Source organism: Myotis lucifugus, unplaced genomic scaffold, assembly GCF_000147115.1.
Source record: "Myotis lucifugus unplaced genomic scaffold, Myoluc2.0 scaffold_66, whole genome shotgun sequence".
Taxonomy (NCBI): Eukaryota; Metazoa; Chordata; class Mammalia; order Chiroptera; family Vespertilionidae; genus Myotis; species Myotis lucifugus.
The window spans coordinates 2,456,307-2,479,530 of NW_005871114.1; the positions used below are offsets into that span (position 1 = coordinate 2,456,307).

General features: G+C 47.3%; 1 protein-coding gene across 1 annotated transcript in view; it reads left to right on the forward strand.

Moving 5' to 3' along the window:
• The window catches only part of TLL2 (tolloid like 2), a 94,717-nt gene that overhangs the window by 6,234 nt on the left and 65,259 nt on the right, over positions 1 to 23,224 (forward strand). The window contains exon 2 of the mRNA XM_006089989.3: positions 11,378 to 11,488. Within this exon, the coding sequence (XP_006090051.1) occupies positions 11,378 to 11,488 (111 nt within the window). The remainder of the gene's footprint in view (positions 1 to 11,377; positions 11,489 to 23,224) is intronic.

A 23,224-nucleotide genomic window follows, 5' to 3' on the forward strand; every position in this document is an offset into this window, starting at 1 on the left:
TAAGTCCCTACCAGCTCTTTAATATGTTTTTTATGATTTTTAGAGAGAGAAGAAGGGAGAGATAGAAATATCCATCTGCTGCCTCCTGCATGCCCCCTACTGAGGATCGAGCCCACAATCCAGCATGTGTCCTGACTGGAAATCGAACCAGTGACCTCTTGGTTCATGGGTTGACGCTCAACCACTGAGCCACACCAGCCGGGCCCCCATTAGCTCTTACTTGGGCTACTACAACAGTGCCTGACTCCTCTTGCCTCCTGTTTTCTATGTTGCAGGCAGAGTGATCATTTTGAGACTAACTTCTGATCATGTTTGCAAAATCCAACCTGCTTAGGACCCATTAATAACTTCCCATTGCTCCTGTCCCTCCTATTCATCCAGCCTCCTCCCCTTAACCGCCACGCTCCATCTCCCACAGGTTCACCCCCCTGCCTGGAAAGGCCTCTGGACTGTCCCCCTGGTCACCTCCAGCTCATCCTCCAGGACTTGGCTTTCATGTCCTTTCCCCCTGAGGCCTGCCCGAGCCCTGATTTTAATCATGTCCCTTCTCTTAAATCTCTCATCGTGTCTGTCTCCCTGACTGGCATTTTTTTACAGTCCATACCTGGGTTCAGACTCTGGTGTGATTCCTTGCTCAATGTCTGTCACCACATTAGATAACGAGCTCCAAGGGGAAGGAACTAGACTCATTTGGTTTCCCAGTCACCAGCACAGTACCTGGCACATGGTGGGTGCTCAACTACTATTTGTCAAGTGAAAAAATGAGATCACATAGGGATTCAGAAAAGGTAGCAATCACTGTAAGGCAATCAAGGAAGGCTTCCTGGTGAGGAGGCTGGTAAACCCTGAGCTTGTCCTGGAAGAATGGATGGGATGTGGAGAAGGTGGGATGCAGGGGAAGGCATTTCAGGTAGAAGAAACAGTGTGAGTCAAAGTGAGGCAGCAGGACTAGTTGTGATGTGTCTGGAGCTGGAAGTTTACCGTGGTTTACTCTGCAGAGTAGTATTGACATGATTGAAAGAGGCTTGGGCCCGGTTGAGCATTGACCTATGAACCAGGAAGTCATGGTTTGATTCCCCATCAGGGCACATGCCTGGGTTGGGGGCTCAATCCCCAGTGTGTGGCATGCTGGAGGCAGCCGATCAATGATTCTCTCTCCCTCTCCCTTCCTCTCTGAAATCAATAAAAATATATTTTTTTAAAAAAAAGAAAAAAAAGAAAGAGGCTTGGTACAGGCCAGTGTAGCCAGTGCTTGAGCGTCAACCCATGAACTAGGAGGTCACCTTTCAATTCCCAGTCAGACCACATGTCTGGGTTGTAGGCTCGATCCCTAGGAGGGGCCATGCAGGAGGCAGCCAATCAAGATTCTCTCTCATCATTAATATCTCTCTCTCTCTCCCCCCCCTCCCCCCCCCTTCCTCTCTCTGAAATCAATAAAACATTTTTTTTAAAGAGGCTTGATAAACTGCATATTGGAACCATCCCTTAAGAAATATTGATGGTTTTTGAGCAGAGGACTGTCATATGAAGACCTATGATGCTTAGGATTTGTAGAGGCAGGAAGTAGGAAGACCACCAGGAGTTCTAGGCCTGGGAGCATGAGGACCAGACTTGGGCTATGGCCTTGAGAACAGAAGGGAAGGGAAGATGGGAGAGAGATCCTGGGCTGAGCTGCGTCGCAAAGTCATCTTTGAAACATGAATGAGTTAGTTCATTAAGACATACTCAGGAAGCATTGGGGTGCCCTTGAGATGGGCAGAAAAGGGAGATTATTTTTTTAACATAATTTTTTTTTCAACTACACAGCTAAGACACACCCAGTGGAGAACAGTTAGAAAATATACTGGTAGAGAGCAAGAGTAAAAATTTCTAGTAATTCCATTGCCTGGAATAATTGTTAACATTTTGTTATGCATGTTTCTATTTTTAAAAATGCCGTATATACCACTTTGAACCTGCTTGTATTCCTTTCTCTTAGTACTATGGACCTCTTTCTATGACAATAAAGATGCTTATGTAATAAATGTACATATATAACATCAATATTAGTAAAATGGTTTTGTACACCATTCTATAGAGGCACCATAATTTATTTAATCAATCCCCTATTGTTGGACATATTCCGCCCCCCCCCATCTTATTCTTTTGCTTTTATAAACAGTGGTGCTGAAGTCATTCTTATTGCTAGATTTTTATGTATTTTAAATTATTTATTTAGAAAAATTTTCTACCGTTGACCTATGAACTAGGAGGTCACCTACACACAGAATTGCTGGGTCAAAAGTAGAGATGCTTTTAGGACTTTTGATTCTTCTTTTTAAAGTTCCCTTTAAATATTTTTTTATTCTTTTGCACTCCCATTAAGGTTGACATTTTGTATTCTAGTTTTAAAAGTCTTTGCTGGTTGGAGACAGACTCATAGATAGAGAGGAGGCAGACAGCTCTGGTGGTGGGAGGGGTGTTGGGGGGATGGAGGGACTGAGCAAAAAAGAGAGAGAGGGAGGGAGAGAGAGAGAGAGAACTCATGGACATGAACAACAGTGTGGTGATTGTGGGGCCGGGGAGGCGGGGTGGAGGTGGAAGAGGGTATAGAAGGGATAAATGGTGATGGGAAAAATAAAATCAAATTTTTAAAAAGCAAAAAAGTCTTAGTTGGTTTAAGAAGAGAGAAATATTTTGCTATTTCTTTAATTCACATTTATATTGTAATTGTATGTCTTTTTCAGATGGTTTTAAACTTTAAAAAATACGTTTTGACCATTTGCAATTCTTTTGATGTGTTCATTTCCTGTTATGTGCTGTCCTCCTGCCCTTTCTATTCATGCTCTTTTGTTTTCTAATTAGATGTTCATTTGTTAAAATTTCTATAGGGAACTCTCAAATATTAAGGACTTCAACTTTTTACCTGTCATGTGTGTCATTTTGTCACAAATGCATTTTGGAGAGATTTTGAAAAAGGACAAAGCTTCTTTAGTACCATACTATTCACTTTTCCAAGGAGACCATTGCATGGCTGCGCCAGTTAAGCTGAGCTTAAATTGCTAGTAACGGACGCAAGCTAATGGACTGTGCCCTTTAGAGTCCAGTTGGGAGACTGAAACCACACCAGTAATTTAAAATTTTAATATAAAGGGTTATTAACTAGCAAAAAGGGATTGATTACTAAAGGAGGTAGGCGAACTCTAAAGACAACAGAAATAGCAGCTGTAGGGAGCAACTACTAGGGAAGGAATAAACGTGGGAGAGCCACCTTCCCCACCCCTCGCCCCCAAAGTGGGCTGAAATTCTAACTTCACAGGAGAAGGCATGGCTGTGACCCACTGGAGGTTGGAGAAGTTCGCAGAGATGCTGCAGGAAAAGGCTGATGAGCCAGGAATTGCCCATTGGACTATTGGCAAAACTTTGAAGGGTGGGCGCCAGCGAGTTTCCTGAACATTGCTGGCAGCCACTCCATAGGATAAGAAAGATGAGACCAGCAGAACCAATAAGAAAAGCCCCTTCCTCTTACAGTACCCTCTCTCTAGTGCCCTCTACTGACAGAGCAAAGGAGAAATGTTTCTAGGGTCCAGCTCCAGCATTGCAAAGCATGGCTAAGGAGAGTAGATTTAGAGCTGAGAGGCAATAGCTGGAACATTGGCTTAGAAAAGCTAGAAGTTTCTTCCTCACATCGGTCTGGAGGTCTGCAATGGAGGCCCAATAAGGTAGTTCCACTCCAGAAGATCCAATCTCCTTCAGGGACCCAAGGTTGAGACCTTCATGGTCCAAGATGGTAATCAGAGCTTAAACCATCACAAACACCGTCTTTGCATGGAAGGCATGGAAAAGAAAAGGGGGCAAAGAGTATGTGAGAAGTTGTTTCCCAGGAAATGCCATTTGTCACTTCAGCTTTCATCTTATTGGCCAGGACTCAGTCACATGGCACAGATAGCTATGTGGAATTCTGGGAAATCTTTCTTCTGGAAGGCCTGGAACTGGAAATTAGAGGTCCTGTTATTTTGGAAGAAGGGCAGAAAGGTATTGCTGGGCAGTCTGCAATCTCTACCAGAGTGGACTAAACTTGCTGTATCTTTGCGAAGAAAATTTAGCGTAATGGCGATAGGCCCATTATCATTAGCTGAACGTTAACGAGATACCCAAAGTAAGATCTTAGAGTAAAATCTTGTAGAATGTTAGAGCTGGAAAAACCCTTGGGAGTAAGTTTTTTATGTTTCCTGTGAGAACCCTGAGGGCCTAGGAGGGGCAGTTTCTTATCCAAGGTCATGTGGAGAGCAGCTGGCCTGGCTGGAGGTAGATCCCAGGTCCCCTTTGCTCTCCACCTGCTGTGTCTTTCCACTTTCTGCACGGCTTAGGGTCTCCAGTGGGCCTTCGTCTTCAGAATGAGTCACACAGAATTGCGCTGCTAACTGACGGCCCAATGGGAGGTCATTCCACAGTGGAGATCTTAGGGCTTATGAGCTGTGCCTGGGCCTGGAACCAGGCATATAAGGTGCAAAATTAGAGCCCAAGAAGCTTCTGGCCTTTAGGACCCAAACTGTACCCTTCTCCCCATTACTGAGCCGAGGCCATGTGAGCTCAGGCCGCGGGAATGCAGCAGGTGTGAGAGAGCAATGAGTCATATTCTGCTGGAATTAAGCAGTGAAAAGTGTCATCTTAGGCCAAAGTAGCCATTCGCTTTACCCGTCTGAATCCCATCTTTCTATTTAGCTATGAAAATAATGGAAGAATTTTCTTAGAATGGCTGTTGGAGCCAGGGTCCCAGCAGGAAACAGACTTTACCCCAGATGTTTCAGATGAAGAAACCTTAAGGAAGGGACTACTCACAGAGGCAGGGTTATGGGAACAGACTGGACCAGCGAGCTACCCCTGTGGCTGAAAGGACAGGGGAGGGAGCAGTGTCACAGAAGCTGGAACCTTTCCGGAGGGCAGTGCTGGAGACACAGCACCAGAGCAGGGAAGAACTGCCTGCCTCGCTTTCTCCTCTTCCCTCTGGCCTGCCAGTCTCCTCCAGAGACTGCAAGCAGAAGCCAGAGGGAAGTAGAGGATGCAGTCGCAGGCTCAGCCTTCCTGGGCAGAGTGGAACAGAGAGGGTGGAGAGTAAGTATAAAAAGAATAACTTTAATCATAGCATAGGCCTTGCCACATATATTCATTTACACGGATGAAAAATTTTTAGTATCTTTACAACATACATTAGTAAATGGCCAATGTGTGGCACCTGTGATGTCACTCCTCCGTGCCAATAGCAGACATGGCTATTGATCATGGCTTTCTTTCTTATGGGTCCAAGAAGTGCTCACAGAAACATCACCACGTGAGTGGGGTTGGCACATGAGATGAAACCTATTTGGAGCTATAAAACTTAAATAGTCTTGCAAATATGGCCTATTGCTCATGCCAATCTGGTGGGTAACCTTTTTTTTTTTTTCTGTGAAATTAGCTGAGTAGGTGTTTCTTAAGCCAAGGAAGTCCTGTTTGGAAGCCAAGCTGTGACATGCTCTGAAATGTGTTGGTGCAACAATATTGTGATATAGATGAAGAGTCAAGTTGGGAGGCCATATCTGCCTTGAGCAAGGTGGCCACCAGACAGACCTTCTTGGGTCACCTGTAAAATAGAATGATGCCAGCCAAGGTGGAAGTCAGGGCTGGGGGTTTTCCTGAGGTGGAATAGGTTTTCAGAGCTGAGTTGCAATGTCATACCCCTCTGTGTGTGGCGCTCTCCTAGGTCCTGATTGAGCTATAGTTTTTCAGGTCCTCTGTGTTGCTGGTGTGGACTCTTGGACCCAAGTTCAGACGGTAAGTGGTTTTGAGTACAAAATCCTTAGATGGAACAAATGGGCAATGTGTTATGGATGTTGCCAGCATGGTGTAGGGCATAGATGGCAGATAGTTCCCAACACGTTTGCCATTCATATCAATTTGTGCTGGTGCTCAGTAGCACTGTGTTGAGATGGATTTGAAGGTTGTGTCCAGGTTCATAGGAGAGAAGGGCCATGATCCATTAGAAATATCTGCCCTGGGGGACAGGGGTAAGGGGGGCACATGGTTGTTCATAATTACCATCCCTGCTGTAGGGGAAGAACACTGGTTTAGAGTAAGCAGACATGGCTTCTTGGTGTAATATTTTGAGCAAGTCTCTTAGCTTTCTTGGACCTGAATTTCCTCATATGAAAAATAAGAACATTGCTTAGATGACTTTTAAATTCTATCCATCTTAGAAATCTCATGATTCAAATTAGTTTATTTTTTAAGTCTTCAAGGTAAAACACGCAACAAATCTGTTTGATCCAATTAAAATATTTCCAGCTCCCCACTCCAATCTGCCCTATGCTTGAGTAACCACGCTATCTATCCTGTGAAGGCCATTTCCCCGCTGGAGCAGCTGGAGACCTTGGAGACAGAAGGCCTCCCATACTAAACAGATTCTACTCTTTAATCTCAACTGAAAGATCCAAGAGGCATGATTCACATCTCACCCATTTCCTCTCCCCTGTCCTCCGCCAGCCTGAACCTCTCCCCTCCTGCTCTGCAAACGCGCCTGAATGCAGAGTTCTGAAAATTTAGGTTCATGGTTTCAAAGTTCATGGTCCTGAGAATAAACAAAAAAACTATTGTGGTTGCATGGAGCTGTGGACCCCATTAACACCACCCCATGAATATTTATGGCGTGAAACTACAAAAGAACATAGAGGCCATATTGTATTTCCTAGAACTTTCTTTCCATGGGGTCCTTTCTCTGCGGGTCACTTTAATGTAAGCTTTGCTTATTTAGTTGCACACTTTAAGCCGATTAACTTTTTACTAAAAAACAAAACAAAAAAAACCCCTCCCTGTTTGTTTGTACATACACTCCCTTGACAAAGATTCACAGAAAACTGCTTTAAACCTGTTAAATCCCTCTGCTGGAAACTTGAAGTGAACTAAATGTGTCTCTGGGTAGGATTTCCCTGTAACTCGCCCGGCCTCTGGCCCCTCCACCCCACCTCAGCCTGTTTCCTGAGAGGAATTTCAGTGGTTCAAATATTCCATATTTAGTTCCTCCAATAATCTCGGCTTATCTCTAGGTGACTATCTCCTGGAACATTAGCGAGGTCCTTCCTGAGTGGCTTGTTATTGGGGTGGACAAGCAGCAGGCCCTGGGTGGGTACTCTGCACATCACTCATGGAAATTGTGGGGAAATCAAACGTTAGAGCTGCAGAGACCTCAGAGGCCATGGGCTCCACTGATCTCCAAACTTCAGTGTGGATGAGTTGCCTGGCCAGGGGGCGGGGCATGAATTGAACATGCCTATTTCTGGGCCCTGTCCCCAGAGATTCTGATTTCATAAATCTGAGTTGAGGCCTGGGGATCTTCATATCAGCGGCCTCCTTAGACACTCTAATTCAGTGGTTTTGGACCATGCTTGAAAAACACTGCAGCTGTCTCATTGAACGCATGAAGAAAGGGCCACCAAAGGGAAAAGTCGCTGGCCTGCTGTCACACACGCCATCCAAGCTCCCTTTTCCCCAGGACAGGCAATGCCTGTGGTTCCATATTCCTTTAATTGGGCCATTCGCGTTCCGGAAGCAGCTCTTCCATGCAACATTTGTGATCAGACCCGTAAGCGCAAAGCTGATTGAAAAAAATAAAGCACCCGCAAGCCCAAGTTGTAAGTGTCGAAGTGAAAATCAGGAAATGGCCCAAATGGTGGAGGTGGGATGAGGTGAGATGAATACCTGCTGGAGGTCACTCCCATGGGATAAATCCAGGTCTCTGTTGGTTTTGGAGTGAGCCCTCTCCCTTCCTCTTTATAAAAAAAAAATTCAATAAAAAATATTTTTAGCCCAGCTGTGTGGCTCAGTGGGTGAGCATCAACCTATGAACCAGGAGGTCACGGTTCGATTCCAGTCAGGGCACATGCCTGGGTTGCAGGCTCGATCCCCAGTAGGGGGCGTGCAGGAGGCAGCCGATCAATGATTCTCTCATCATTGATGTTTTTCTCTCTCTCTCCCTCTCCTTTCCTCTCTGAAATTAATAAAAATTTAAATGTTTTAAAAAATATATTTTTTAGAGATATAATGCAAAATAAAACAACCCCCCCACAAACAAAAATCCCATATCTTTCTTGTAGTATCATGTCAAACACAGCTAATGGCAACCAAAGCATGAAATTAACATTCTGACTTCCAGTGTCTTCACTTAAAGCCATAAGCTCATTTAGCTCACCATCTGCCTTCCAAGCTAATGCAGGCAATAGTATTGCCAACTACTTCATCACTGCATAATATAGGTCACTTCCTTCCAGCCTGTAGTAACAGTTTCCTTGACACCCCCCGGATTGCCCAAAGACGATGCATTTTTGTTACAGTAGTATGCCACTTTTGATAGCAATTTCTATATTAGTCAGGATGAAGAGGTTATGCTCCAGTAACAAATAGCCTCAATTCTCAGATGCTTATAATAAACTAGAGGCCCGGTGCACAAAAATTTGTGCACTCGGGGGGGAGGAGGGGTCCCTCAGCCCGGCCTGTGCCCTCTCGCAGTCTGGGACCCCTCGGAAGATAACGACCTGCTGGCTTAGGCCTGCTCCCGGGTGGCAGAGGGCACGCCCAATCCCTAGGTGCAGCCCCTGGTCAGGCTCAGAGCAGGGCCGATTGGGGAGTTGGGGCGCCATCCCCTGTCATGCACAGAGCAGGGTGGATCGGGAGGTTGCGATGCCACCCTCAGTCACGCTCAGGGTAGGGCCGATTGGGGGGTTGGGGCACCGCCCCCTGTCATACTCAAGGCAGGGTCGATGGGGAGGTTGCAGCGCCACCCCCGTCACGCACAGAGCAGGGCCAATCAGGGGGTTGGGGCACTACCCCCTGTCACGCACAGAGCAGGGTCGATCAGGGGGTTGGGGAGCTCCCCCCTGTCACGCACAGAGCAGGGCCCATCAGGGGGTTGGGGAGCTCCCCCCTGTCACGCACAGAGCAGGGCGGATTAGGGGGTTGGGGCGCCGCACCCTGTCACACTCAGGGCAGGGCCAATGGGGAGGTTATGGCTCTACCCCGTCACACACAGAGCAGGGCCCGTGGGGGTGGGGGGTTGGGGCGCTCTACCCCGTCACACACAGAGCCGCAGGGCGATCAGGGGGTTGGGGAGCTCCCCCCTATCAGGCACAGAGCAGGGCTGATCAGGGGGTTGGGGCGCCTTCCCCTGTCACAAACAGAGCAGGGCGGATAGGGAGGTTATGGCCCCGCCCCCTGTCACACACAGAGCCGCAGGGCAATCAGGGGGTTTGGGTGCTGCCCCCTGTCATGCTGATCCCGGTGCCAGGAGGCATATTACCCTTTTACTATATAGGATAGAGGCCTGGTGCACGGGTGGGGGCCGGTTGGTTTGCCCTGAAGGGTGTCCTGGATCAGGGTGAGGGTCGCCACTGGGGTGCCTGGCCAGCCTAGATGAGGGGATGATGGCTGTTTGCAGCTGGTCACACACCCTTCAGGGTGGGGGTCCCCACTGGGGTACCTGGCCATTCTGGGTGAGGGGCTGAGGGCTGTTTTCAGGCTGGCGGGTGACTGAAGCTCCCAACCGCTCCTTTTTTTCTTTTTTTTTTAATTCTGGGCCAGCTTTAGCTCTGAGGCTTGGCTCCAGCTCTTAGGCCTCGGCTGCTGAAAGCAGGTATCTGGTTTGTTTGGGTTCTATAATTGAAACAATGTTGCGGTCCTGCTGGCTGAAGCCTGGCTAGCTGAAAGCAGGTTTCTGGGGTTTTGTTTAGCTTCTATATTTGTAACAATGTTTCAAACTGCAAGCTCAGAGGCCGGCAGCGGCAGGCGGGGAACGTTGGAGTCCTCCGTCACTGAAGCAAGCAAGCCTCATGTTCGCTTCCAGCTGCCTGGCTGCCGGCCGCCATCTTGGCTGGCAGTTAATTTGCATATCGCCCTGATTAGCCAATGGGAAGGGTAGCGAAGGTACGGCTAATTACCATGTTTCTCTTTTATTAGATAGGACTAGAGGCCCGGTGCACAGGTGGGGTCCCTAGGGGCCTTCTGGCTTCCAGCTGGGGCCTTCCTACTGGACACCAGCTGCTGGCCGGGGCCTGCTGGACAGGGGGAGGGACCACGGGAGGTTGGTCAGCCACGGGAGGTTGGCTGTGGGAGCGCACTGACCACCAGGGGGCAGCTCCTGCATTGAGCGTCTTCCCCCTGGTGGTCAGTGCTCATCATAGCGACTGGCCGTTCCGGCGTTCTGGTTGCTTAGGCTTTTGTATATAGAGATAAAGGTTTTTATCAGGAAAAGGGGGATGTACGCTGAGTGGCAAGATTATTATGACCGGCCAGATTATTATGACCACCCCATCAGTACTTCATTGACACTTCCAAAAATACCACTTGGAGTGCGGGTGAATTTCCCGCCAAAATATAAGATGGCTCTGTCTTTTGGTTTTGTTCCATCCACCAAAAGGGTGGATTACAAACAAATATTTGGTAATACGCAGTTACAATCGGCCCGAGTTTACACGTTTCCCGCACTCCACCGCAAATCTATATGAACCGAGTTAAAGACGGCTCCCGCGGAGTACGCGCAATTCACGCGAGCCGACTTAACTCGTTTCCCGCACTCCAAGTGATACTGAATATTGAAAACTTCCTAAGCAAATACTCTCAAGGTTTTATTATTATTATTATTTGCATAACTAATTCACTTCATTGTACTGATGGGGCGGTCATAATAATCTGGCCTCTCAGTGTATATAATACTTTCAACAATAAAGATTTTTTTTAAGTTTTTATATTTCTCATTCATGCTACATATTAGCCCTCCCACTGCTCCACATGATCTTTACTCCAGAACCCAGAATGATAGAGTCACCCCCATCTGGAACATGGCTTGTCTTCTAGAAAAGGGAAAAGAGGACACGGAGAATCAGGTACTAGCTCTCCAAGCTTCCTCCCGTGCTTAATTAGTCAGCAGGTAAAGAGGCTCATCCTGACATCAGCGGGCAGGGAAGTATAACCTTCCCCCAGGGAAGGACAGCAAATATTGTGAACAATAGTGTTATTTATCACATTATGATTTGTCATGTATATCCTGGGGACTCTGAAGAAGAGAGAAACAGCTGTCCTTACTGTGGTGGTTTTTCCTACAGCTAGAGAAAGACAGGTGACCTTTCAAATTACCTTACAGACCTAGGCCTGTGGTCTTTATGACAGTTGGCCCCAGCCCTGTGGCTTTAATGCACAGAATTATTATTTGTCTTTCCTTCTTCTCTACCAGCCCTGTGTCAGGATAAAATTGGATTGGCTGGACTGTCTTTTCTAGGGTTTGCTATCCAACACCCAATGCCTTCTGGGACATTAGTAAATCCATTTCTTGACCTCCAGGTTAAATTGACCCACTTATGTTTTTTTCTTTCAGCTGTCTTTTGGGGAGACATTGCTCTAGATGAAGAAGACCTGAAGTTATTTCAGATTGACAAGACCCAAGACTGGATCAAACAGTCAGTGGAGAAAACGGGACATCGAACAGGTAAGTCCTGTGTCGTCGCCCTGCCCTGACTTGACCTGCCCCAGAAGGAGGGGTCAGGGACTCACCAGGGGTAGATGTGGGTCACACGTCATCAGTGTTTGACCTGTCAGGCCAGTGCCCACTTGTCTGTGGAGAACCAAGGCTGTGGAGCTGGAGCCACCAAGTGTGCTGATCCTGCTAAGAAAATCTCACCTGCCTGTTCAGACTTGACTTAGTGGGTTCAGACTTGAGCTCAGTGTAGGTTCTCAGGACTCGGGCCTTGGGGTCCGTCACTCCCAACTGGAGAGGATTCTGGATGGGATGCATTTAAGGCATGTGTGATGCTCATGATTAGCACTGGCAATGTTTGCCCATGGCTGACATTTGGCTGACAACCCAGGCGGAAGTTCCCTGGGGCCAGGAAACATGGGTGGGCTTCGGACTTGGATTTCTGTCTTCCACTCTCCCTCCTTGCCTCCATCTCAGAGTGAATAGGAATGGGACAGATCTTTTGAGTGCTCCCCACCTTTTAGCCCATTTTGCTCAGATACCCCAGGTCTGTGGAATCACCTTCCCAGAAGCAGTCTGAGGGGCTGAACTGTGGGGCTGATGGGCTGGTGTGGCTGACGATGGCTTATTTGGTGACAAAACTCATGTGTGCCTGATGCTACACTGTCTCTGCTACCCAAGACCCCCTGAGACTCTTTCCTGCCACCCTCTTTTCCTTTTTGCTCAAGGCTTTTAGAAATTATTGTAGTAAGAGCACAACATGAGATTTGCTCTCTTAACAAATCTTAAGTGTACATACAGTATTAGAAACTTTATTTTTTTCAGCAACATACACAACCTTAATTGAGCTCTAACGGAAGGAAGCATCGTTTCATAATTCTACCACTCCCACTAGCATAGTCTTACCCAGCTTCTTACCTGGAGGTCTAGAGAGGTTGACACGATTGTAATCTTTGTGTGGTTTAAATTATTTTAAACTTTTTTTGCATTTCTTAAAAATAGTGAAATTCATATATCCCAAACATCTATAATAATAAAAGGGTAATATGCTATTTAGACCAGACGTCTTCTGGATGTCATTCTAAATGTCCTTTCTGATGAAGCCGGGCCAGAGGGAAGCTAGCCCTGGTCCCGGGTGCCTGTGGGCAGCCCGAGGGAAGCCAGCCCGGGTCCTGGGTGCCTGCGGGCGGCTGGAGGAGGAAGCCTGGGTCCCACGTGCTGGAGGGAAGCCGGTGCCGGCAGCCAGGGGAAGGAAGGCCTACTCTTGCACGAATTTTTGTGCAGCGGGCCTCTAGTACAATGTAATGAGCTTTTACATACGTCCATGTAACCACCACCCAGACCAAGGTATGGAACATTTCCTGAACTCCTTATGACCCCTTCCATTGCTGCCCTTCCCACAGTCTGACCTCTGAACTGCAGATTCTTTTTACCTGCGTAAAGGAATCATGTGGTATGTGTAGTTTTGTGTTTCTTTTTCACTCAGCTTATGCTGCGACATTCCCCCACATGGTTGAGTAAAGCAGTAGTTGGTTCTCTTTCATTGTCGTGCGGTAGTCTGTTGTATGGAAGTACCCTAGTGTATTTGTTCTTCTGTTCACAGACATTTGGACAGTTCAGTTTTCGGCTATGATAAATAAAGCTGCTGCTGGCATTTCTGTATGTGTCTTTTGGTGAACACAAGCCCTCACTTTTATTGGGCATAGAACCAGGAGCAGAATTGCTGGGTCGAAGATGCTGCATACCCAGTTAAGCTTGGGTAGCTACTGTCCAATAGATTTCCAAAGTGGTTGTACCAGTTTACACTCTGCATGGGTACATATTGATTTGGAAAGCAGGAGGGGTGACCATGTAGGATCCAATGAGGCCTCTTGAGTCTTGGTCTTTCTGGCTTGGGGACCTGCCTCACTCCCAGGGCTAGCACAGCAGTCAGTTGACATCCATCACCATCATGGAATGCTCAGGGTTGCCCCTATCAACCTTACCCTTATGGAATGCTCAGGGTTGTCCCTATCAACCTTACCCTTATGGGATGCTCAGGGTTGCCCCTATTACCCTTATGCTGTTCCTGGGGAACCTGCCACGGGACAGCGTAGGGGCCAGGCTTGGCCAATGTGAGATACCTCAGAGAGGGGCCTGGAGTGGCTAGCCCCCATGCCAGCTGCATTCCCAGCTGTCCAGAAGGTTGCCTGGGGATGCTGCAGTAAAGGGAAGCCTAGCAACCCTGCCTTCACCTCCTTCATGGCAATGCCCTAGTGGTTTTCACCTTTTTTCATCTCATGGCACACATAAACTAATCACTCAAAGTCTGCGACACACCAAAAGTTTTATTATATTTTGTGTTGATCCAACAAAAAGATTGGTATAATTTTCATTCTTTCACACTGGATGGCTATTGTCATTTTTTTTTAATTTGACAATCTGAAGGAAAAGAGGGCAGTGCCCCTGACTAAGTAGTCAGGCATTGCAAGTTTTAAAATTCTTGCAGCACACTGGTTGAAAATCGCTGCACTAGCCCAATGCCAACATGATCAACCTTGTGGTCTAAGAACTTGAGAGCCTGTCTTCTCTTTTCTTCTCCCCCATGAGCTGAGAGAGGGCAGAGTCTATGTCTTATTAAGCTTTGGATCCCCAAAGCTCCCTGCACCTAGAAGGTACTGGCCAACATTGGCTGAGAAGGGAGAAGGAGCAGGTAGACAGAACCATCTCCCAGGGGCCTAAGAGGTGAAGAGCTTCAGCAGGGCTTTGCTTCCAGAAGGGTGGTTAAAGCACTGGCCACAGTCATGGGCTATTGGGTCTGACTGCCTGGGTTTGAATCCTTGAGCTGGGCCTTAGTTTCTTCATTTGTCAAATGAGAATAGTAATGTTCTGAGGACAAAAGGAAAGAATATGTGTGAAATGCTTAGTATGGTGTCTGGCACTTAATAAATGCTCAATAATATCAGTTCCCTTTCTCCTCCACCTCCTCCTCTTCTTCCTCTTTCTGCTCCTCCTCCTTCTCCTCCTCCTCCTCCTCTTCCTCTTCCTCCTCCACCTCCTCCTCCTCTTCCTCTTCCTCCTTCTCCTTCTCCTTCTCCTTCTCCTTCTCCTTCTCCTTCTCCTTCTCCTTCTCCTTCATCGTCGTCGTCGTCGTCGTCGTAGTTGTTGTATTTGCAGAAAGACTACTGACCTGGGAAGGTTTAAAGTGAAGAATGGGAATATTGGGGGCTTGGGCCAGAGGCCTCTGAAACATGTACCTACCTGGTGTTTCTTCCTTCCTAAGCTTGATATCTATATATCTATATATCTATATATCTATATATCTATATATCTATATATCTATACTGATGAGAGAGAGAGAGAGAGAGAGAGAGAGAGAGAGAGAGAGAGAGAGAAGAGAGTTTTTTCCCCCAGTGTGTTTTTCTGATAAGGTCATTTTTATCCTGATTATTTTTCTCCGAGGGCCAAAAGTACTTTGCATCTATCTAGATAGTTATTTTATTTTCAGAATGGGAATATTTTTATTATTTTTGCTGATTAAACTAATACTGCCAGTTGGGCTTTAAAAAAAAAAAAAAAAGCCCAGTTCAAAATTGTAGAAAGTAGCAATCCCCTGTTATCCTAGCCCCAGGGATCGCCATCACTATCTGTTTGCTGGACTCCTTCCCTCCCTAGATTCGGGCCACGTGCATAGAGATCTTTTTAAAATACAAAAGGGCTTTTTTTCACCACCTCTTGTGTAATCTGCGTCTTTCATTTAACACACCTGATGGACACCTTGGGAGGAACATTGGGGTCTATTGCGTCTAATGCACAACTCGGCCACAGTTTACCAAGCTGATCCCGTGAAGATGGGCATGGAGGCCGTTTCCTTTATTTTTCTGCAATGTTTTCTTCCTATTAGAAACTACTACTGTGAACAATATTGTGCATAAATCTTTAAACATTTGCTTTGATTTAAAATAAATAAATTAAAAAGGAACCACACCTTTACCCCCACTTTGTACTTCCAGATGTTTGAAAGGATGTATTCTTAGGTGTAGGTTATCTCATTTCAAAGCTTTGCTAAGTTCCCTTGTTTATTTGTTTGTGTGTCTTGGTGGGGCTCAGAGGTGAATCCTGCAGGGGGATGAGATGCAGTATGCCCCCAGAGGCCTCCTTTACTGGTTCATCCTGTGAACTTGGAGCTGCTCTCCTGGCTGCAGAATGAAACAATGCCATTGTGTTAGAAGTGACCAAGTTGGCCTCGTTTCCCAGAAGAGCCCAATGTCCAGAACTCAGGAGCAGAACCCAGGTTTCCCACCTCCCAGGCTGTGTCCTCCCCTGTACCAACCTTCTGCTATGTTGTCAGTTAGAAAGAATGGAGAACAACAGAGGTGCGTGTAGGCATTCCTTTGCCATCACTGGAAAGTAGGCTGGATTTGCCCTGGACCAAGGGGTGAGCAAAGACCTTGTACCCAGGTTGGCAGCCCAGGCAACTAATACAAGCATGCTCCTCAAAAACCTTCAGTGGCCCCCTATCACTTACCAGAAATATTCCTTAGTCTGACCCCCAAGGCTCTCCATGCTTTGTCCATAGCCTGCATATCCAGCTCCCTTCCCTCTCCTCATCCTCCAGCAAACACAGTGACACTTTGTATAAGCCCTGAGCGCCCTCCCTTCCAGCCTCTGTTCCAGCTTTGCCCTCTGCTCCAAGTCCCCATTCTACAGAAAAAGAAATGAAGGCCCAGAGAAAGCCAGTGACTCATTCAGGGCCCTACAACTGCTGTGTTCAAGACACCTCTTTATTCAGCACAGCTGCTGGCTTTGGAGGCGGCCTGGACTGACACTGCTGTTAAAATCAGCCTCATTTTGTGCTTGGAATTTCCCCCAATTTTCGAACAAGTCAGTTCCCCTGCATGGGAGCTGCCAGAGGAAGAGGCAGCAGCATTTTGGATGTACGGGGGCAAGGAGACAAGAGTGCATTCTTGGGGGAGAGAAAGTCCTTCTGTGTGCATTTTACTTGCAGTGAGAAGAATAGGCGTTCTGGGCAGGCATTGGCCAGGCTGTTCTATGAATGGGGCCCTTGAATGAACATTGCAGAGTTTCCTAAAGCTGCTAATCGGATTAGCTGTGTAGTGAAGGAAGTACTTAGCCGGACACACACACAGACACACACGCAGCACACCGCCCCCCCCACCCCCCACCCCGCCTCTCTCTTCTTCGAAGTGATGGTGCAGATCCTCACAGCCCCACTGCTGAGCTCTGACACCTCTCCTCTAGCCACACAGATGTGGAGGAAAGGCCTGGTTGACGTTTGGGACTTTGTGCATGTTTGTCTCTTCCCTAAAGAGTCCAGAAGACCATGTTGAACACTCCCATCTTTGCAAATGTCTGGAAACCTGGGGAGGAAATTTCATCCTGCAGTTACGCCATCCGGATAATGGATCTGATTTCTTGACCTTTGTAATGAGGACTCTGAAAGGGGAAATGGTTTTAATTACTTATTGGCTCTGATGGAAGCTGATGTTTCCCGCCTTGTCTATTCTGAGCCACTGGGCCATGTCCATCTCTATTTAAGAAACCAACCTTGCTCTAAATCCTCATTTCCTAAACTCTTGCCATCAGTTTCGGGCGTCTGCATAAGGCCAACTGTGTGGGCATCCAAATTCGAAACACATTAGCAGGAGAGAGTCATAGATATAAGTTTGGATAACTCCCTTCCCTTCTCTGGGCCTCGTCTCTGAGTGATGAGGCCCCTTCCTTCTGCCAGACCCTTTCTGCTCCTAGAGTTCCTCTTCCTATTCTAGTTATGACTTGGAGTGGCACAGGCTACCAGCACTTAGTCTCAGTGTTCCCATCTGAATAGAGGGCTGCATGAAACCACAAAAGGCTAATGCATACCCATGAGATACCCACATGTCCCACACAGGTCCTGGGCTCTGCCTTTCAAGATTTGAGGGTCTAAAAAAGAACCAACATGTCTCTGCTCTCGACACATTGTTTTAAAATTCAATTTATTGGGGTGACATCTATATATAAAAGCCTAAGCGACTGTTAGGACCGGTCCACCGAATGACCAGTCGACCGGTCGCTATGATGCGCACTGACCTCGAGGGGGTAGACACTCAACACAGGAGCTGCCCCCTGGTGGTCAGTGCACTCCCACAGTCAACCTCCCCAGCTGGCTATCCTCCTGAGGTCCCTCCCCCTGGCCGGCCAGCTCCACCCTGATTGGGACTGGGAGAGACAGCCCCAATCAGCCCCAATTGCTGGCCAGGCCCAGGGACCCCACCTGTGCATGAATTCATGCACTGGGCCTCTAGTTGGTTAATAAAATTGTATAGGTTTCAAGTGTATATTTCTATGATATATCACCACTAGCCCTGTCCCCCTGAGCTGTGAAGACTTGGTCTGCCCACCCCTGCCTTTGAGAGGTGATGGTAAAAGACAAGGATGAGTTTCATGTATTGATGAGGCTGCACCTCCTCCTGCCCTCTACTATCTCAGGTGACCGTTCAGTGTGTGCCTTGCCGAATCCCCCAGACTGTCAACAGCTGTGACTTATCCTTATTTGATCTTGGCCCTCCCTCTTTAGTTCCAGCATCGGCTGGGCACATAAATGGTGCCAGACAGACACTTGTGAATTGTGGATGGGCCATGAGCCTCAGAAGTGTATGGCGTCCTCCTTGCTTCCCTGCTCCTCTATGTCCCAAGAGGCCAGTTAGGGGTAGGACTTTTTGTTTGAATGTGTGATGCCTCAGGCCCCAGCCTGGAGTGGGTGCCAGCAACGAAAGAAAGGTCATGCTCAGGGATGGTGCCCTTGGGCTGGGCAAGCCCAGATCTGTAGGGAGTGTCTGGAAAGGGCATTTTTCGGCCATGTGGTTAATAGCTTACCTTTTCCAGGCCCTTTGTACAGATCCCCAGATAGAACTGTGGTCCTTAGGTTTTTCCCAGTTTCCAAGCGAGAGAGGGAGTGCCGGCGTTCCTGCTCGCCCCTCCAGGGCTCTTTCTGCCCTTCCCTTCAAAGACCCTTGGAGGGGCCCTCAGCTGACGACTTTGTTTCACCCCTGCCCCAACCATGTTGCTTTGGCTCCCACGGTTTAGAACTTGATCTTATGCTGAACTCCTACTGTGCACTGCCCTACGCTCTTCCCTTGTGTCCTGTCCACAGCTCTGTGGCCCTCTGACACCAACTTCATGACTGGAGTCACTTTCCTTCCCTCTTTCCTTCCTTCAAGTAACAGATGCTAACTGGGGACTTCTGTGCTCAGCACCAAGGATACAGCAGTGTCTATTTTTCTTCTGCCATTGAGGTGATGGAGTTTTAATGATGGGATTGATAGTGGTCATGCTTTGAGAGTACCGGAGGAATGGGGCAGGCTGGAGGGGTGGGACCTGGGATCAAATGCCCTCTCTCAGAGGAGGTGTGGTCAATGGGCAGAACTCACCCCTGGAGAGAAGTCCCCAAGTGACAGCTGTCATCCAGGCAGGGTTGGGGTTGGGGGCCAGCCTAGGGCATAGGGCCTGATGGAAGGCAGAGCAGGGTCATGGGGAGGCAGCAATGTTCATGTGAGCTCAGAGACCCTGACAAATAGGATCAGAGAGGCTTTGCCTAGAACTCACAGAAAATTCCAGTTCTGTGCTGAGGTACGGACCCCTGGTTCTTCTGGGAAGAGGGTATGAGGGAGAATAACATGCCAGAAGCTTGGCCTGAGAGAATAAGATAGGGATAAGCATCAGAAATTGAGCAGAACACCACAGATCAAAATCGGGCCCAAAGATATGCTGCTGAAACCCTCAAGTGTTGATCCCAAACTTTTTCAACTCCCCCAACTGAGCACAGGGCCGGGTGAGCCCACAGCAGCAGTTGGCAGCTGGGAGACGAGTGGGAAGGGCCTGGCAGTTATTCCGCCCATAAAGTTTTCAATTTAGTAAGATGATTTGAGATGATAAAGAGGCATCTGATAAAGTGCACATCTGTTCTTTGGGAAGGAAAAAAGAATGCAACATAAGGATTCTATCATCTCATTCCCTGGGGCCTCATTCAGAGGCTGACTTATACCTTGGATGGAAGCCAGAGTTCATTGTGAACTTGAAGTGTTGGGAAAAGAAAATTCACCTTTTGGTTGATTTTTATTGCGACTACATTGGTCAGAATTTGGAGAAACTGGGCTGGGAGTCCACTTGGAGCCACAGTGGGGGCTGAGAACCAGGTCGGGGAGGGACAGTGACCACCTGTGGGCATCTATCCATCCATCCAGAGAGCCCTTATCCCAGGCCTCCTCATGGGCCATGAATCTGGGAGCCTGAGTCAAAAGTGAGAGATTAGTTTGACAAACCAGGACAAACAAGAGCTTAGGACCTGACATTCTAGACAAGTTTTCTTCAGTTTCAAGGTACAGAATCCCACTCTGAATAGCTGAAGTAAAATAGTTTATTTAGAAATATACTCTCATGGCCATCTATGACAGAAGCAGAAGAGCTGGCCTCTTGGGGATTGAGCTAGAAATTGGAGAGAAAGGAACAAGGCTGACTTCTCTTCTCAGGGGCCATGGAGTGTCTCGTTTGTACTTTGCCTCTTCTTTTTGCACCTGACCCATCATGGCCAGCATGCCCAAGTCTATATCATGATCCCTCAATTCGAGGTCCCCCACTGAATGTCTATAGTACCTACTGATGTGGGGGTACCGTGGAAGTCCTAAGAGTGGAGAGATATCCAAGGAAATGAGTATAAAGTGAGCTGATCAGAGGGCTGACAACAGAGCCACCAGGAGGTAAGAGGAGCAAACAGTGATAATGGAAGCAGGTGGTAGGTCTGTGCCTTTGTTCCAGAGAGCACGAGAGCTGAGCGTGGACACAACTGAGGATCCAATCTTTGCCTCTCAGTTTTGGCCAACAAGAGGATCGTGCCTCACCTCCCCAAGCATCACGTTTTGGTTCTTCTTAACTGATTCTATTTTTGTTCTCCTTTAACTGTGTATGTATGTATTTATGTGTTTATGTATTTATTTATTGAATGGTAGTATGTTTCCTGTTCTTAAAGTAAATGGTAATTGATTTCTAAAGCAAAAGGAAATGAAATAAACCATACTTAAAGTCTTGTTATTTATGCAGCCCTCCAATCAGTCATTCTACATTAATGACCTAGACATGAAAAAAATTTCCCACCTTGACTTATGAGAGCCTGTAATGGATCCTTTTTGACAAAATAAAGAATGATCTAGCCAACAAGTAATCACCTCCTAACATTTTTGAACTCAGCATTTGTAGTTTTCTTAAAGCTATGCACCTTTGCTCTGTGTTTCTTGGCCTCTCTGAGATGTTTGCATTTTGTTACAGCTGGGAATGGACCTTTGATTCAAATGCATTTACTACTCAAGTATTTTCTTATTGGGACGATAGTGAACTAAATTGTTTTTGGACAAAACTAGTGCCACAAACTTTCAGAGTTACCCACTATATGGCAGACATTGGCCATGTCACTTTACCTAATGTGACCTCACTTTCCTTATCTGTAAAATAGAGGGTTGGACTCTAGGCTTCCTGAGGGCCAAGAATGAGTCTTCTTGGTTCTTTTGCCAAAGATAAGGCATGAATGGATGGGGACGCACTGCTCTGTGGGGTCTGCTGCGTGCATGTCTGATTGGATAACAGTAGTTTTGGGCTTCTCCTTCATGGAACCTCGTGGAACTTTAGAACAGTCTGCTCCAATTGCATCTGACCCGAGACCTTCCAGAGACCCTCCAGTGGGGTCCCATAGGTGCTGGCAAAAATGTGACTGGAGCCTCCCTGTGTCTTATCTTAGAAAACAGCAGTAAACAACAATGGGCTGAAGGGAGGAGGTTAAGAAAGGTCAGCCTGCCTCCCACAGCAGAGCCACGTGAGGGACGGAGACACTGCACACCCGTGACAAGTGAGCTGGACTGGGAAAGCCAGTGACGCAGCTTGAGGGGTGGCAGATGGCCCTGCTAGTGTGAGTTTGGATGAGGTTCCCCGCTGCCATCATGCTGACCTGTGGCTGGTGTATAGGACAAAGTCACGTATTCTGAGGTTGTTTACACAACATCTGCAGGTCATTATTTCTGTGGTTTCCAAGGAAGTCCAGAGAGAGAAGGTTATGATGGTGGTGGAGTTGCCAGTGGAATCTCATCCTGAGTTCTGGTCATCTTATTTCTCTTTGGTGTCCTTCAGTGAGCCTGTATGCTCTAAGCAGCGAGAGAAGAGCCTCAGCTGGCCTTGACATTGAACCTCTGTTCTTTACCCAGCCCCTGTCCTGCTCCTACTGCCTCTTGCTTTCTGCTTCCCAGGTTCTCCATTACCCTCAAGCATCCCCTGCAACTTGGCTGCCATTGCCCAGGGAATTTCCTCCATCCCCCTAGACATTGGCACCCCCTAGAGCAGTGGTTCTCAACCTTCCTAATGCCGTGACCCTTTAATACAGTTCCTCATGTTGTGGTGACCCCCAACCATCAAATTATTTTTGTTGCTACTTCATAACTGTAATTTTGCTACTGTTGAATCGTAATGTAAATATCTGATATGCAGGATGTATTTTCATTATTCGCGACCCACAGGTTGAGAACCGCTGCCCTAGAGGCATGACTTTTCCATTTACTCTGCAGCCCAAAGGTCCTAAGGGGTCAGCCCATGAGCCAAATCTGGTCTGCAGATGGGTTTTGCTTGTTTTGTAGTGCTTAAAGAATTTTAATTTACTGCCAACATTTAAAAATCAGGTTTCTCATAAATATCCAGAATTCTGGCTTCTCTTAAAAAATTGGAAGATCTGGCCATGTGGGTCCAGCAACCCCACATGGCAACAATCAACGGAGTTGCATGATGATGGGTTGAAATCGGGAGGAGCAGGTGCTCTGCTATTTGCCACAGACCCCACTACTCCCTATCTACCTCCCCCACCCAACCTCTTTCACTCTGATGTATTACGTGCCTGGCCCCCCAACCTTAGGCATTTGCGTTTGCATATTGGGCCCTTGAGGAAGAGACACCATCCTTGGACCCCCATTCAGGTCCTATGACACTGGCCAGGGCCACTTCTCTCATCTCCTTTAAGGGGAGAGGATCCTAGAGCTTCAGCTATTGCCTGGTAGTCTGGAAAAAGTTCCTTCCCTGGAACATCTTTTCTTCTTTTCCATGAACTTTCAGTCTCTGGCACCTGCTTGCAACACAGCAGGTCATGTGTCGGGGCCTGGATGATACAGGGGAAAAACACAGAGAAGTCAAACAGGACACTCGGTGTCTTGCAGGGGTGATTAATGGCCCAGCATGTGTGTTGGCATCAGAACAGTTTCTTTCTGGCCCAGTGCATCAGTGGGTTAGAACCATTAATGGGTATTAACCACTCAGAAACAAAGAGCCCATTACATTTCACTGGCATATGCCACCACCCAAAAAACATTAGTTACCTTAGCCTCTAGTTACCTGTACTATCTCTTAAAGGTGAAGACATTGCTCTGCACTTCTTGAACCAAGCGGAATTCTGTCCTGAAAGGTCAGAGACAGGTCATGAAGCTCCGTGCTGTTCTTTCTGCTTCTCTCCTCTAGTTCTCTGGAGAGGGTTTGGGGTGGCCTTTTCCTTTCATTTCCTGAGTTCTATGCTACTGTTTCTGTGACCCAATTTATGGGGTTTGCCCTTTGAGATATTTGTACATCTTTATTGGTCATTTGGCATCTGTGCAAAGGCCACGTGATAAAATTTTTCTAGGATTTTCTATGAAGACACACATGTGCTTTACCTCGTTAAGTCTCCGTTTCCTCATCTGTAAAATGGAG